Source organism: Symphalangus syndactylus, chromosome 22 (genome assembly GCF_028878055.3).
Source record: "Symphalangus syndactylus isolate Jambi chromosome 22, NHGRI_mSymSyn1-v2.1_pri, whole genome shotgun sequence".
In the NCBI taxonomy this organism is placed as follows: Eukaryota; Metazoa; Chordata; class Mammalia; order Primates; family Hylobatidae; genus Symphalangus; species Symphalangus syndactylus.
In genome coordinates, this window is record NC_072444.2 from 35,876,585 (window position 1) to 35,894,748 (window position 18,164).

Consider the following 18,164-nt stretch of genomic DNA (forward strand, 5'->3'; position numbering starts at 1 on the left):
CTGTACATAACAGAACTCACACAGGGGAAAAACCCTTTAGATGTAATGAACGTAGGAAAACTTTCTCCCAGAAGTCAGGCCTCAGTATACATCAGAGAACACACACAGGAGAAAAACCTTATGAATGTAAAGAATGTGGGAAAACCTTTTGCCAGAAGTCACACCTCAGCAGGCATCAACAAACCCATATAGGAGAGAAATCTGATGTAGCTGAGGCAGGCTATGTGTTCCCTCAAAATCACTCTTTTTTCCCTTGAACCCACAACCTACACCTCTCCGGCTACTATTGTAGATTTCTGCATGCTCGGTTTAGGAGAATATGGACACAAATGGTGACCATTAGCTCCTGGCCTACCAACAAGAAGGTCTTAACCATGCTGTAACAGATGGGCTATCATGCAGGCTTTCTTGTTCCCATTTTTACAGCACACTTCACACTTTAATGTCACAGTTATGGCTGTTTTCCTAGAAGCTCATGTGCCAACCTCTGCCAGCTTCAAACATTTCTTCTGCAACTCCCTCACCTCTCTTCACCTCCATAGAATTGAAGAGAGTTAGGGCCTTTCTCAGGATTAGGCTTTGTCTCATGGGAATATTGGGGCTGGTTTGATCTTCTATGCAGACCACTCAGACTTTCTCTATCAGTGAAAAGACTGTTTTGTTTTTTAAAAATCATTCATGTGTTCACTGGAGTAGCACCTATAACTTCCTTCAAGAACTTTTTATCTGCATTCACAACTTGGGTAGCTGATGCAAGAAGCTTAGCTTTGGCCTGTCTTAGCTTCCAACATGCTTTCTTCACTAAGCTTGATTTCTACCTTTTGATTTGAAGTAACAGATGTGCACACTTCTTTTCACTTGAACACATGGTGGCCACTGCAGAGTGAAGTGGCCTAATTTCATTATTGTATCTTGAGTAATAGGGGGGCTGGAAGAGAGAAATACAGACAGGGAAATGACTAGTCAATGAAGCAGTCAAACACAACATTTTTCCATCATGTTTGCTGTCTTCCATAGAGTTCCAGCACCCTGAGACAATTCCAATAGTAACATCAGAAATCACTGATCACAGATCATCATAACTGATGTGATAACTAAAATCTTTGAAAGATTTTGGGGATTGCCAAAAGATGTGACACAGATGTGAAGTGAGCACACAGTGTTGGAAAAATGGTGCTGGTCAGACTTGCTCAGCACTTCATGGCCACAAATCTTTAATTTGTTAAAAAGGTGGTGTTGCCAAGCAAAATAAAGTGAAGCTCGATAAAGTGAGGTGTGCCTCTATTTTGATGGGCTCTAACAATTTGTCTTTTCATTGGTGCATTTAGACCATTGACATTCAAAGTGATTATACAGTTGGATTAATTTTGCCATATCGTTTTCCATTCACTCCCGTTGTTCTTTGTTCTTGCTTTGTCCTCCACTGTTTTTCTGCCTTTTATGGAGTTGATTTTATATGATTTTTGTTTCCTTTCATTGCTTTTTTTTTTTTATTGAGACAGGCATCGAGGCTGGAGTGCAGTGGTGTGATCATGGCTCCCTGCAGCCTCAACTTCTTGGGTTCAAGTGATCCTTCCACCTCAGTCTCCCAATTAGCTAGGACTACAAGTATGCAATTAGCTAGGACTACAAGTATGCAATTAGGAATACAAGTATGCAGTTAGCTAGGACTACAAGTATGCAATTAGCTAGGACTACAAGTATGCAATTAGCTAGGACTACAAGTATGCAATTAGCTAGGACTACAAGTATGCAATTAGCTAGGACTACAAGTATGCAATTAGCTAGGACTACAAGTATGCAATTAGCTAGGACTACAAGTATGCAATTAGCTAGGACTACAAGTATGCAGTTAGCTAGGACTACAAGTATGCAATTAGCTGGGACTATATGCAATTAGCTGTGACTAGAAGTATGCAATTAGCTGTGACTAGAAGTATGCAATTAGCTGTGACTAGAAGTATGCAATTAGCTGTGACTACAAGTATGCAATTAGCTGTGACTACAAGTATGCAATTAGCTGTGACTGCAAGTATGCAATTAGCTGAGACTGCAAGTATGCAGTTAGCTGGGACTACAAGTATGCAATTAGCTGGAACTACAAGTATGCATTTAGCTGGAACTACAAGTATGCAATTAGTTAGGACTACAAGTATGCAATTAGCTGGGACTACAAGTATGCAATTAGCTGGGACTACAAGTATGCAGTTAGCTGGGACTACAAGTATGCAGTTAGCTGGGACTACAAGCATGCAGTTAGCTAGGACTGCAAGTATGCACCACCATACCTGGCCTTTTCTGTAGGGACAGGGTCTCACTGTGTTGCTCAGGATAGTCTCTAAGTCCTGGACACAAGCCATCTTTCTACCTTGGCATGAGCCACTGTACCTGGCCTGTTTTCTCTTTTTAGCATTTTTATACTTTGGTTTTTACTAATTGCCCTGGAGTTTGCAGTATAGACTTGCAACAAATCCAAGTCCACCTTCAAATAACACTATACCAGTTCAGTTACTTTGACTGCCTTCTAATAGGAATGTAATACCAATTTCTCTCATATTCCCATCTCTTGTGTTATTGTTCCATTTGTTTCAGTTATATGTAAGCATACATAGCCTTGTATATATTAAAGCATGTAATTGGCTGGGTGCTGTGGCTCACGCCTGTAATCCCAACACTTTGGGAGGCTGAGGCAGGTGGATCATGAGGTCAGGAGATGGAGACCCTCCTTGCTAACACGGTGAAACCCCATCTCTACTAAAAATATAAAAAATTAGCTGCATGTGGTGGCACACGCCTGTAGTCCCAGCTACTCGGGAGGCTGAGACAGGAGAATTGCTTGAACCAGGGAGGAGGTGGAGGTTGCAGTGAGCTGAGATTGCCACTGCACTCCAGTCTGGGTGACAGAGCAAGACTGTCTAAAAAAAAAAAGAAGTACATAATTGCATACATTGTTATATACAAACTGTTATATGTTAGGTCAATTAAGAATAAAAAGTAAGCGGCTGGGTACGGTGGCTCTTGCCTGTAATCCCAGCACTTTGGGAGGCCAAGCTGGGTGGATCACGAGGTCAGGAGATCGAGACCATTCTGGCTAACATGGTGAAACCCCGTCTCTACTAAAAATACAAAAAGCTGGGCGTGGTGGCAGGTGCCTGTAGTCGCAGCTACTCGGGAGGCTGAGGCAGGAGAATGGCATGAACCTGGAAGGCAGAGCTTGCAGTGAGCCGAGATCACGCTACTGCACTCCAGCCTGGGTGACAGAGTGAGACTCCATCTCAAAAAAAAAAAAAAAATTTTACCACCACTTATTCCTTCTCTAATGTTCTTTTTAAAATGTAGATTCAGGCCGGGTGTGGTGGCTCACACCTGTAATCCCAGCACTTTGGGAGGCTGAGATGGGTGGATCATGAGGTTAACAGTTCAAGACCAACCTGGCAAAGATGGTGAAGCACTGTCTCTACTAAAAATACAAAAAAATTAGCCAGGCGTGGTGGAGGGCACCTGTAATCCCAGCTACTTGGGAGGCGGAGGCAGAGAATTGCTTGAACTTGGGAGGCAGGGGTTGCAGTGAGCCAAGATTGTGCCACTGCACTCCAGCTTGGGCAACAGAGTGAGACTGTCTCAAAATAAATAAAAATAAAATATAGATTCAGTTTTCCGATGTATATCTTTTTTTTCTCTAGATAACGTTTAACATTTTCTCACATGACACATCTGCTGGCAGCAAGTTTCCTCAACTTTTGTTTGTCCAAGGAATGTTTTATTTCTCATTTACTTTTGAAAGAAGATCTCACAGGGCACTGAAATCTAAGTTGATTTTTTTTTTTTTTCTCTCAGCTTGTTTAATATTTCATTCCACTCTTTTTACTTTCGTGGTTCTGAGATGTTGAATGTAATTTTTTTTTTTTTTTTTTTTTTTGAGATGGAGTCTTGCTCTGTTGCTCAGGCTGGAGTACAGTGGCGTGATCTCAGCTCACTGCAAGCTCCGCCTCCTGGGTTCACACCATTCTCCTGCCTCAGCCTCCTGAGTAGCTAGGACTACAGGTGCCCGCCACCACACCCAGCTAATTTTTTGTATTTTTAATGGAGATGGGATTTCACCGTGTTAGCCAGGATGGTCTCGATCTCCTGACCTCGTGATCCACCCACCTCGGCCTCCCAAAGTACTGAGATTACAGGTGAGCCACCGAGCCCAGCCTGAATGTGATTCTTATCTTTCTCTATAGGTAAGATGTTGTCCACTCCACCTTTGGTTTCTTTTGGAGTTGATGTTTTATACAGTTGGAGAATAATATGCCTAGGTGTAGGTTTTTGGCATGTATCCTGCCTGGTGTCCTCTGAGCTTCCTGGATCTTTGGTTTGGTGTCTGACATTAACAGTAGAAGTTGTCAGACATGATTGTTGCAGATGTTTCTTCTGTTTCTCTCTCTTCTCCTTCTGGTATTCTCATCACTCTGTGTTACACCTTTTCTAGCTGTCCCACAGTTCTTGGATATTATGTTCCATTGTTTTCAGTTTTTAAAGTTTCTTTCAACGTTTTCAGAGCTCAGAGACTCTTTCCTTTGTTGTGTTCAGTCTACTAATAAGCCAATCAAAGACATTCTTCAGGTCTGTTGCAGTATTTTTTTATCTCTACTGTTTCTTTTTTGTTCTTTCCTTGGACTTCTGTCTCTCTGCTTACATTGCCTATCTGTTCTTGAATGCTGTCTCCTTTGTTCATCAGAGCCCTTAGCATACTACTCAGAGATTTTTAAAAAATCCCTGTGTGATAATTCCAATATCATAGCGGTGGCTTGTTCCAATGATGTGTCACTTCAAATTGTGTTTTTTGCCTTTTAGTATGCCTTGTACTTTTTGTTTATTCCTAGATATGAGATATCATGTAAAAGGAACTACTGTACAGTGCATCCAGTAATGATGGGAAGCTGTGGAGGGGAGGGGAAGCCGTCTTAGTCCATCCAGGCTGCTATACCAGCATAACTTAGAGCAAGTTGTCTGTAAACAACAGAAATTTATTGCTCAGTTTGGAGGCTAGAAAGTCCAAGGTCAAGGTTCCAGGAGATTCAGTGTTTGATGAGACCCATTCTTCATAGATAGTGCCAACTATATGTCCTCTCATGTTGGAATGGACAAAGAAGCTTCCTTTGGCCTCTTTCATAAGTGCACTAATCCCAGTTGGGATGGCTTTGCCATTACCTTTCAAAGGCCCCACTCCTTAATTCTAGTGCATTGGAGACTTGGTTTCAACAGGCACATTTTGCAGGGGGTCAGGCAGGGAACAGATATTCAGACCGTAGCAGAAGTGTTCTGGAGTCTTACGATTGGACCTCATTGTTTAAGTGAGTCTCTGCTTTTGGACTATGAACTTCACATATTTCTCTGTTTTTTTTTATGTTCCCCTTTAGGGATGACTGGAGTAGGCTGGAGTTGGTATTTCCCTTCCAGCAGGTCATTTAGGATCTGATTATATGAGAGCAGATTAGACTGAGGTTCAGTAATTTCTCCTGAGGACAAGCCTTGTTAAGAACAGGGTGCTCTGGCATATTTTAAGATGGTTTTCCTTTTTCCTTCCCAAAGGTGGAAGCAGGAAGTGAGTTTTCTCAGGTATTTGCCACAGGAGCCTGGTGAAGCTCCAGGAGGTAAATTTTACAATATTATGTTCTCTCATAACTGTATCTCCCTGGTGTTTTTACCTCCTTGAATTGCAGCAATTCACCGGTTATAGTTCAAGATTTTCTACTCCAGCACTGGTTCCTAAGGTAGTTTCCATAGTGAGTCTCTGTTCCTGTAAGCCATAAATTCCTATATTCACTTCTCTATTTCTCCAATCTTGGGGGCAGTGGTTTGCACTATGTCCTCTCTTCACATTTAAATCCCAAAAGAATTGTTGATTTTTCAGTCTCTTCAGCTTTTATTTGTTTTATTAAAAATTCTTTTTTAGAGTTGGGGATCTCACTATGTTGCCCAGGCTGGTCTCAAACTCCTGGACTCAAGGGATCCTCCTGCTTTGGCCTCTCAAAGTGCTGGGATTACAGGCATGAGCCACCACACTTGACCTTTTCAGCTTTTCATGTGTTGTTAAGATGGACTGATTACTTCCATTCTTTTTTTTTTTTCCTTTTTTTGAGATGGAGTCTCACTTTGTTGCCCAGGCTGGAGTGCAATGGTGCAATCTCAGCTCACTGCAACCTCTGGCTCCCAGGTTCAAGTGATTCTCCCTGCCTCAGCCTCCTGAGTAGCTGGGATTACAGGCACCCACCACCATGCTGGCTAATTTTTGTATTATTATATTTTATTTTTTATTTTTTTGAGGCAGAACTCACTCTGTCATCCAGGCTGTAGTGCAGTGGCATGATCTTGGCTCACTGCAACCTCCACCTCCCAGGTTCAAGCAATTCTGCCTCAGCCTCCCAAGTAGCTGGTACTACTGGCACATGCCACCACACTTCGCTAATTTTTGTATTTTTAGTAGAGATGGGGTTTTGCCTTGTTGGCCAGGTTGGTCTCAAACTCCTGACTTCAGGTGATCCACCCACCTCAGGCTCCCAAAGTGCTGGGATTACATGCGTGAGCCACCGCATCCAGCCTAATTTTTGTATTTTTAGTAGAGACAGGGTTTTGCCATGTTGGCCAGGCTGGTCTTGAACTTCTGACTTCAGGTGATCTGCCCACCTCAGTCTCCCAAAGTGCTGGGATTACAGGCATGAGCCACTGCACCTGGCCACTTTTAAGCTTCTTACATGCAGAAATTGGAACCTGGAATGTGTTTCTAAGACTTATCTTCTTAATGCCTATGTGGACAATTAAAGGATTTTTCTCCTCAGGACTCTGATGAATTGTATTAGTAGACTTTCTAATATTGAGCTTTTCTTAATTAGTGAAATAAACTCAGAAAGTTCCTTCTTGGCCTTAACAGTCTATTTCTCTTTGTAAATATTAGTGTTTCTGTGGATTTGGTACTTGTTCCTTTTTATCCTTTCATTCTCTTAGGTTCATTTGGTCTGATGGATTCAGGTACCATTGAAATTCTGATACTTTCAAAATCTTTATCTCCAGCTTTGATCTCTCTCGTGAACTCTGGAAGTGTATTCCGAATTGCCAGTTGGACATCCCTACCTATTGGACCTCGGATATTTCAAACATGATGTGTCCAAGTCTGTATCACTTCTGGCCATCATATTGTTCTTTTATTTTTCCAAATTTCACATCACCAGTAACAAACTAGCTGTGATCATGGCAGATAGCCTGGAAGTAAAACTTACCCTTTTTACCCTCTGCACAGCAAATTGACATCAAATCCTCTTTCTACGTTTTTCCTTTTAACTATTGCTTCCCTATTCTCTACTCTCACTACTCCATCTTCTGATGTAGGTGGTCATCTATCTTCCTCTTTTCCTCTCCTCTGACTCGTAAGCCCTTTCCCGTTCTCATTCTCAGGAATGGCTGTTAAAATGCCAATATGGTCATGTAACTTTCCTGTACTTAGTGAACCTCCTTATTTACACCCTGTTTGTGAAGTGGCTGTGTTTAGCCTAGGTGGACACAGAATTTTTTTGGCATGTACAAAGAGAATTTTATGCTGCCTGTGTACAGCTATTAATTTGTAAGTACACTTAGCTTTTTGTATCTGTAGGTTTAACATCTGTGTATGTAAACAAACTTGGATGCAAAATATTTGAAATAAAATCAGATGCTTGCATCTGTAGTGAACATATTCAGACTTTTTCTTGTCATTATTTCCTGAACAACACAACTATTTACATCCACATTATATTTGGTCTTCTAAATGTGAAAGGAAAATAAAGCTTAGGACTCCAAACTCATTAAGCTAAAGGGAAAAGTCAAGCTGAGAACTGGGTCATGCAAACCTGCCTCTTCCTTTTGGTTCCTAAATAAGATGGCTACAAGATAAAAAGCTTTTTATCTTGTAGCCCCCTCCCTCATATTTTTCCCACAAGGAAATTTCTGGTGTGCTTTAAGATCTTTAAAGTGTTTGTGTTAAAATTCATCATGGCAATGTAAATTGATAGCTTATCCTTTTTTTTTTTTTTTTTTGAGATGGAGTTTCGCTATTGTTGCCCAGGCTGGAGTGCAGTGGCACAATCTCGCCTCACCACAACCTCCGTTCAAGCGATTCTCCTGCCTCAGCCTCCCAAGTAGCTGGGATTACAGGCATGCACCACCACACTTGGCTAATTTTGTATTTTTAGTAGAGACAGGGTTTCTCCATGTTGGTCAGGCTGGTCTCGAACTCCTCACCTCAGGTGATCCACTCACCTCAGCCTCTTAGAGTGCTGGGATTACAGATTTGAGCTGCCACGCCTGGTCTGATAGCTCATCTTTACAGTGCATAGGACAGAACTCAGAGTCACCCCTGTGCCCACCTGACACAAATGCTTATCTGATTGTTCCCCTATTTGTCTATGTTATGTATAAATGCAGATTCACTGAGCCAAAGGCTTGGATGACTGTATCAGTCTGTTCTCATACTGCTCTGAAGAAATACTCAAGACTGGGTCATTTTAAAGGAAAAAGGTTTAATTGACTCACAGCTCTGCGTGGCTGGGGAGGCCTCAGGAAACTTACAATAATGGCAGAGAGCACCTCTTCACAGGGTGGCAGGAGAGACAATGAGTGCAAGCAGGGGAAATGCCAAACACTTATAAAACCATCAGTTCTCATGTGACTCATCATGAGAACAGCGTAGAGGAAACTGCCCCCATGATCCAATTACTTCCACCTGGTCCCACCCTCGACACATGGGGATTATTACAATTTATGGTGAGATGTGGGTGGGGACACAGAGCCAAACCACATCAATGAATGTTTTCCCCCTACCCCAGTCTTACATGAAAACTGTATTTCTCAATATTTCACCCTTTCCCCTTTAAATTTGGAGCCCTCAAAATCATTTTTGAAGAAAGGCATAGCCTGTCTCCTGGGTGTGCGTCCTTAACGTTGGCAAATAAACCTCCTAAAATGATTGAGATTTGTCTCTGTCATTTTTCTTTATTGACCAAAGTGTTCCAGAGATGATATAGAGTACAGTCATGCCTGGCTTAATGACATGTATATGTTCTGAGACATGCATTACTAAGCAACATTTTTGTGTTGTGAACATCATAAAGTGTACTTACATAACCCTAGGTGGTATATATGTTTATATTTTTTCATATGAGAAACCATATGTTCTAGCACCATCATTGAATATCAATCACTTTCCCTACTTGATCTGCAGTGCTAGTATCAAGTCCCATGTATCAGGTTTTATTGGGGGAACCAGCCCCCAATATTTCAATGTAGGTTCTTTCTATTTTCCCTAAGTGTTGGCTGGTCTGAGAAATAAAGAGTACAAAGAGAGAAATTTTACAACTGGGCCTCTGGGGGTGCCACCACATTGGTAGGACCATGATGGCAACCTTGAGCTGCAAAACCAGCCAGTTTTTATTAGGGACTTTGAAAGGGGGGGGGTGTATGAACAGGGAGTAGGTCACAAGGATCACATGCTTCAAAGGGCCATAAAGATCACAAGGTGAAGGCAAAATTAGAACTGCTGATGAGGGTCTGTGTCCTGCTGTGCACACATTGTCTTGATAAACATCTTAACAGGAAACAAGGTTCAAGAGCAGAGAACCAGTCTGACTAGAATTCACCAGGCTGGAATTTCCCAATCCTAGCAAGCCTGGGGGTACTGCAGGAGACCAGGGTGTATTTCAGTCCTTATTTCAACCACATAAGACAGACACTTCCACAGCGGCCATCTATAGACCTACCCTTGGGAATGCATTCCTTTCCCAGGGTATTAATTATTAATACTCCTTGCTGGGAAAAGAATTCAGTGATATTCGCTTACACGTCCGTCTATAGGCTCTCTGCAAGAAGAAAAATATGGCTTATTCTGCCCGACCCCGCAGGCAGTAAGACCTTATGGTTATCTTCCCTTGTTCCCTGAAAATTGCTGTTATTCTGTTCTTTTTCAGGGTGCACTGATTTCATATTTTTCAAACACCCATGTTTTACAATCAGATTTGATATTGTTTGAACACACATGCTTTACTAACAATTTGTACATTTAACACAATCATCACAGGGTCTTGAGGTGACATACATCCTCAGCTTATGAAGATGATGGGATTAAGAGATTAAGACAGGCATAAGAAATTATTAAAGTATTAATTTTGGGAACTAATAAATGTCCATGAAATCTTCACAATTTATGTTCAGAGATTGCAGTAATGACAGGCATGAGAAATTATAAAAGTATCAATTTTGGGAACTGATAAATGACCATGAAATCTTCACAATTTATATTCTTCTGCCACGGTTCCAGCCAGTCCCTCCATTCGGGGTCCCTGACTTCCTGCAAGAAGGTTTCTATATGTGTTTATAATCTTAGGGGACCATGGTAATATACATGGTTCATTATTGATTAAAAGGTCATTATGAGGCACATGACTGCATATGGAAGGATAAGCATGGGTTATATGCAAATATATCGTTTTATATAAGACTTGAGCATCAATGGTTTTTGGTATGTGTGGGGGTATTCTGGAGCAGATTTCCCATGGATACTGAGGAACAACTGTACTTTGAAAATGAAAGGTGCATACATTTTTGTTATTAAAATTAGGTCAAATATTTAAATGCAGAATCACTGCATAATCAGTTCCTTCAAGACTGCGTCTATCTCTCTTATCAAGGCCCAGGAGCATTTATCTAGATACACTGCAGCATGTCGTTCCATTAACATGGTGTGTCTTCTTTGTGTTCTTGGGACTGGATTTCTGCTACACCTCATAGTTGTGAGATGGTGTGGTTCTCATGGAAGTGCTAAACATCTTTGGTTTTTCAGTGAAGTGCAACCTCATAATACCGTGCACCACCATGCCTGGCTAGTTTTTCTATTTTTTGTAGAGACAGGGTTTCACCACGTTGCTCAGGCTGGTCTTGAACTCATGAGCCCAAGTGATCCACCTGCGTCAACCTCCCAGAATGCTGGAATTACAGGCATGAGCCACTGTGCCTGTCCTAACTAACCATTTGAACTACAAGTGAAGCAAAGTCTCTCTCTGATGTTTGGTCTTCTATTTACAACTCCTAAAATATCTAAATATGCCCTCCCTCTCAGGGCACACAGCCCAATCCTATTTTCTCCCACATGATAGGAAAGAAAGAGTCACATAACAAATGCCTAGTGATTTTCATTGTGAAGATCACACGGTCAAAACTTTTTTAAAAATCCTACTTTGAAGTCCATTTGTGCAAAGAATTAATAAATAATGACACGAATTGATGAAAGAGTAGCTATCTTACAGAGTCCAGTGTAAGAACACAAGTGGGTTTCATAATGAGCCACAAAGGTATCTGAGTCCAGATCAAAATGTCAAGGTCTTGAGAAAAGGCCCAACTGGGAGCAAAGTATGAAATCTGCATGAGTCTCTTAAGGACGACTTAGGGAAGACTTGGCCTTTGGTCCTTATTATGAGACTGATAAGGTTTGGTTGTGTCCTCACCCAAATCTCGAATTGTTCCCATAATTCCCATGTACTGTGGGAGGGACCTGCTGGGAGGTAATTGAATCTTGAGGACTGTGTTGTTCTTATGATAGTGAATAAGTCTCATGAGATCTGATGGTTGTATGGAGGGAAGTTCCCCTGCACATGCTGTCTCTTGTCTGCTGCCGTGTAAGACCTGACCTTTGCCTTCTGCCATGATTGTGAGGTCTCCCCAGCCACGTGGAACTGTGAGTCCATTAAACTTATTATTCTTTATAAATTACCCAGCATTGAGCATGTCCATATTCGCAGCATGAGAACAGACTAATACGGAGACTTATTATGAGTTTGACAGGAAGGTGCAGAAACAGTTCTGGAGTCAGATTATGGGTAACAGCTACGTAATCTTTTTTATTCAGGAAAATTGAAAGATTTTGTGTATGAGTGGAACTCAGCTTCTGTTCAGGGTTGATGTGGGAAAAAGTGAGGTTAGATTTGTGAGCTGGAGCTGAATCATTAAAAGTCTTCAAGTCCTTGCTAAAGAGTGAGAACCTAAGTTTTAAGCTGTTGTTAAGTGCTTTTAAGTCCTTGAGGAACGCAGTTACCTGTTTAGAGATATTAGTCTGGAAGTGAACAAGATAACGGGAAGCGAGAGGAATGCAGGCTGATGGAAACATGGAAAATGGAAATATTTCAGATGAGAGAGAGTGAGGGTTTCACTGAGTCAAGTGCAGGCTGATGGAAACATGATGGGAAATGGAAATATTTCAGGTGAGAGAGAGTGAGGGTTTCACTGAGTCAAGTGCAGGCTGATGGAAACATGATGGGAAATGGAAATATTTCAGGTGAGAGAGAGTGAGGGTTTCACTGAGTCAAGTGCAGGCTGATGGAAACATGATGGGAAATGGAAATATTTCAGGTGAGAGAGAGTGAGGGTTTCACTGAGTCAAGTGCAGGCTGATGGAAACATGATGGGAAATGGAAATATTTCAGGTGAGAGAGAGTGAGCGTTTCACTGAGTCGAGGAGTGCAGGCTGATGGAAACATGATGGGAAATGGAAATATTTCAGGCGAGAGAGTGAGGGTTTCACTGAGTCGTAAAGTTGTGGAGAGGAAGCAGTGAGTAGAAGAATACTTAAGAAGTAGAATTAACAAAACTTTGTGACAGAACAGGTGTGATGGGTCTGGCAGAGAGCTATACCTGGAACAGTGGATCTCAGAGTGCTCCATTAAAATAAGACTCTTTCTATCATAATACAGATATGTTACTTGTCTTTTTCACTTGTTTTTGTTCTCTGCTTTGGTGCAAATGCAATAGTAAGTAAAACTGTAGCACAAAACAAGACAGTGGCTCCAAACAATAGTAGCAGTTCTATTATTTACAGTCACGCGGTTGCCTAAATAAGTAAACATGCCGATTTTATTTTCATGTTACTTAAGAATATCCTTGATGAAGCAGTAAAAAAATAATTTTCGTTAAATCTAGATCCCCAAGTATGTCTTTTCAGTATTCTATTTGATAAAATGGTAAGGACTTATAGAGCACTTATTACTTAAAAATGAACTAAGTGTGACAGGGTGCAGTGGCTCATGCCTGTAATCCCAGCACTTTTGGAGCTCAAGAGTTTGAGACCAGTTGGAGCAACATGGTGAAACCCCATCTCTACAAAAAATATTAGCCAGGAGTGATGCTGTAAGCCTGTAGTCTACTGTAGGGATGAGCCCTACAGGGTTTGTGGGTTCCCCCCGCCGTGTGCAGAGATGAGAGATCATAGAAATAAAGACACAAGACAAAGAGATAGAAGAAAAGACAGCTGAGCCCAGGGAACCACTACCACCTAGACGTGGAGACTGGTAGCAGCCCCGAATGCCTGGCTGCACTGTTATTTATTGGATACAAGGCAAGGGGAGAGGGTAAGGAGTGTGAGTCATCTCCAATGATTGAAAAGGTCACGTGAGTCATGTGTCCACCGGACGGGGGCCCTTCCCTGTTTGGCAGCCGAGGCGGGGGTGGGGGAGAGAGAGAGAGGACAGCTTACACCATTATTTCTTCTATGCATTTCAAAGACTTTTAGTACTTTCACTAATTCTGCTACTGCTATCTAGAAGGCCAAGCCAGGTGTACAGGGTGGAATATGAAAGCGGACAAGGAGCGTGACCGCTGAAGCACAGCATCACAGGGAGACAGGCCTCCGGATGGCTGCAGGCGAGCTTGACTGATGTCGCCTTGCACAAGAGGTGGTGGAGCAGAGTCTTCTCTAACTCCCGGGGGAAAGGGAGACTAAGTAACGGGCGTCTTCCCAGGCACTGGCGTTACCGCTAGACCAGGGAGCCCTCTGGTGGCCCTGTCCGGGCATGACAGAAGGCTCGCACTCTGTCTTCTGGTCACTTCTCACCTTGTCCCTTCAGCTCCTATCTCTGTATTGCCTGGTTTTTCCTAGGTTATAGTTGTAGAACAGAGATTATTATAATATTGGAATAAAGAGTAATGCTAGAAACTAATGATTAATAATATTCATATATCATCATATCTATATTCTATTTCTAGTATAACTATTCTTATTCTATATATTTTCTTTATTATACTGGAACAGCTCGTGCCCTCGGTCTCTTGCCTCGGCACCTGGGTGGCTTGCCGCCCACAGTCTACTACTGGGGAGGCTGAGGCGGGAGGATCACTTGGGCCCAGGAGGCAGAGGTTGCAGTGAACTATGATTGCGCCACTGCACTCCAGACTGGGCAACAGAGCAAGACCTTGTCTGAAAAAAAAAAAAACAAGTGAGATTGTCCTAAAGAAAAATAACTGAGCATGTTATTGAAAATGTAAAAAGTTTTCAAGTGCAAATTAAAATTTGGAAGACATATCTGCATGCTTGAACATGACAATTTTTCAAAACTTACAGATTTTTCAAAATATTTTTAATAAAGTGTATCAATATTTGGAACATCTGATTATTCAGTGAACCAATATTTTCCCAATGGCCAGGCCAATATGATAAAAATCATGATTGGTAAGAGGCCAATTAACATTGAAAATAGACCTATAGGTTTTAATGTGATAGAGCAGAAAAAGCATATGATGTGGTGTCATGCCTCCCATTGCAATGACCTGAATAAAGCATTTGTTTGGAGATCAAAGAAGAAGAACAATAATTGGCCAAAAATACTTAATTTTTTTTTTTTTGAGATGGAGTTTCACTCTGTCGCCAGGCTGGAGTGCAGTGGCACGATCTTGGCTCACTGCAACCTCCACCTCCCAGGTTCAAGCGATTCTCCTGCCTCCGCCTCCCAAGTAGCTGGGATTACAGGCGCTCACTACCACACCGGCTAATTTTTGTATTTTTAGTAGAGACAGGGTTTCACCATGTTGGCCAGGCTGGTCTCGAACTCCTGACCTCAAGTGATCCGCCTGCCTTGGCTTCTGAAAGTGCTGGGATTACAGGCACGTGCCACCACGCCTCGCCCCAAAATTCTTTTAAGTTATTCTTCCTTTTTACAACATCATGTCTGTGTGAGGCACTATTTTCTTCACACACTTAGTCAAAACAACATAATGCAACAGATTGAATTCAGAAGCAGATGTGAGTATCAAGCTGTCTTCAGTTAAGCCAGACATTTTGCAAAAATGTAAAAGCATTGCAACTCTTCAAACTATTTGGGGACTTGTTATATTTTAAAATACTATTTTGTTAGCATGAACTGAGTTTATTATTTTTAAGCATATTACTAATTTTTTTTGAAGTGGAATCTTGCTCTGTCTCCAGGCTGGAGTGCAGTGGCATGATCTTGGCTCACTGCAACCTCCACCTCCTGGGTTCAAGGGATTCTGCAGCCTCAGCCTCCCAAGTAGCTGGGACTACAGGCGCCGGCCACCACGCCCAGCTAATTTTTTTTTTTTTTTTGTATTTTTAGTAGAGATGGGGTTTCACTGTGTTGGCCAGGATGGTCTTGATTTCTCGACCTTGTGATCCGCCTGCCTCGGCCTCCCCAAATGCTGGGGTCATAGGTGTGAGCCACTGCACCCGGCAAATATTTACTAATTTAGAAGTCCTAATTTCTTTTATGATAATTGTTAATAGAAATAATACACACGAATAAAGTTGGGTGAGAGAGAAAGGTTTGGAAGTTGTCAGTTTTTTTTCCTTTTAACTTATTTAAAATTCAAGTGTCATGTCTACAAAGTGGCTGCAAAACTCATAAATTAAAATAGAGGCCTTATTCCTCCACACTCCTTTAGTTTCGTTTTTTCCTTCTGTCATAGTGTTTATCACTATTATTTTAAATCTTGTCATCCCAACTAAATTATGAAGTCCTGCAGAAAAAAAAGTTATGTGCTTTATTTTTGACTTATTTGTACTTAGCACCATGAATTGCTTAGGGATTGTTCTTTAAAATAAAAATTAAATAACATCAGGCCAGGCGTGGGGGCTCACGCCTGTAATCCCAGCACTTTGGGAGGCTGAGGCGGGTAGATTACCTGAGGTCAGGAGTTCGACAACAGCCTGGCCAACATTGTGAAACCCTCTCTCTACTGAAAATACAAAATTACCTGGGCGTGGTGGCGCTCGCCTGTAATCCCAGCTGCTCAGGACGCTGAGACAGGAGAATCGCTTGAACATGGGAGGTGGAGTTTGGAGTGAGCTGAGATCGTGCCACTGCACTCCAGCCTGGGTGACAGAGCAAGACTCCATCTCAAAAATAAATAAATAAATAAACAAAAACATCAGTTAGCAGTGTTGTCATTTAGGCATATTTAGGCATTAATTCTTTCACTTACCAGACCTTAATATTTTAAATTGTTGATCATGGAATTTGTTGATTTGAACCTGAACAACCTTAATTATTTTCAAGTAGTTTTTCCTTCAATTAAATTATATTAACTTTGTTATTATTTATTTGAAATAATTTATTTTCATGTTTTTATTAAACTTTAATCAATGTTTTGTGCTTTTAGCCATGTGAAATATTGATTTGTTTTTGAAATATTGATTTTAAAAACAATGCAATCAGTTGATATTTGTTATTGGAAAGTACTAGAATTTCACAATCTTAATAAATATTGATAATTATTATCATTTAGAAAAATAAGACTGGTGTAGGAATGAAGAGAGAAGAACGAATAAGAAAGGTGATTGCTTTTTATTTTGAGTATTTTCTTTTCTTTTTTTTCTTCTTAGTAAAAATGGGGTCTTGCTATGTTGACTAGGCTGGCCTTGAACTCCTGGCCTCAAGTGATCCTCCTGCCTCGGCTTCTCAAAGCACTGGGTTTACAGATATGAGCCACTGTGCCCAACCTGATAATTATTTTTATGTCATATTGACAGGTTTTAGACTAATAAAACATTTTTATTTTGTTTTTTATTTCAGATTCAGGGGTACATGTGCAGGTTTGTTATAAGGGTATATAGCACGGTGCTTAAGTTTGGGCTCCTATTGATCCCATCAACCAGAGAGCGAGCATAGTACCCAATAGGAAGCTTCTCAGGTCTTGCCCCATTCCCTCCTCCCTCCTTTGGAGTCCCTAGTGTCTATTGTTCCCATGTTTATGTCTGTGTGTACCCAAGATTTAATTCCCACTTATAAGTGAGAACCTGCAATATTTGGTTTTCTGTTTCTGCACTAAGTTGCTTGGGATGATGGGCTCCAGATGCATCCATGTTGCTGCAAAGAACATTATTTCATTCTTTTTTATGGCTGCATAGTATTCCATGGTGTACCTATGCCACATTTTCTTTGTCCTATTCATCATTGATGTGCACCTAGGTTGATTCCATGTCTTTGCTATTGTGAACATATTAGTGTATGTGTCTTTGGGTGGAATAATTATAATTTATTTTCTTTTGGGTATATACCCAGTAATGGGATTGCTGGGTCTAATGATAGTTCTGTTTTTTGAGAAATCTTCAAACCGTTTTCCACAGTGGCTGAACTAATTTGCATTCCTACCAAGACGAATGTATAGGCACTCTTTTCCCTGTAGCCTTGCAAAAATCTGTGGTTATTATTATTATTTTGATTTTGAGACGGAGTTTCACTCTTATTGCCCAGGCTGGAGTGCAATGGCACAATCTCGGCTCACTGCAACCTCCATCTCCCGGGTTCGAGTGATTCTCCTGCCTCAGCCTCCCAAGTAGCTGGGATTACAGGCATGCACCACCATGCCCAGCTAATGTTTTGTATTTTTGGTAGAGACGGAGTTTCGTCATGTTGGCCAGGATGGTCTTGAACTCCTGACTTCAGGCGATCCACCTGCCTCAGCCTCCCAAAGTGCTGGGATTACAGGCACGAGCCACCTCATCCGGCCAAGATATTTTTTAAAAGTAGAATTTTATACTCCTCATTAATACTTTTCCTTCCTGACATCTCTTTAATTTCTTAGGGCACACACTGAGGCAGATGGCCTCTCACTGTTAATCAAGAACAAAAAGCCTTAAATTATTCTAGAAACCACTATAGCAATGTCTGTGTCAAGAGGCTGTCTGCATATCTAAATGTACATTTCACAGTAGAGCAAACACTTTTTTTGAACTACATTATCTGTCAGATTGCCTAAGGCACTGAAATAGAAAATTCCTAGTGCTTGCTGTATTTTGCTAGGTTTTAGATTAGTTTCTTTTGTTGATTTTTGCTATGAGAGGACCAAAAATATAGAAACCACAGTATCTGTTT

At 41.3% G+C, this 18,164-nt stretch overlaps 1 protein-coding gene across 1 annotated transcript in view; it reads left to right on the plus strand.

Moving 5' to 3' along the window:
* Window positions 1–7,714, plus strand: part of LOC129472647 (zinc finger protein 717-like) — a 54,605-nt gene extending 46,891 nt beyond the window's left edge. The window contains 1 exon segment of the mRNA XM_063631226.1: window positions 2–7,714. Coding sequence (XP_063487296.1) covers window positions 2–257 — 256 coding nt within the window. The 3' untranslated portion in view covers window positions 258–7,714.
* Window positions 7,715–18,164: the final 10,450 nt, after the last annotated feature.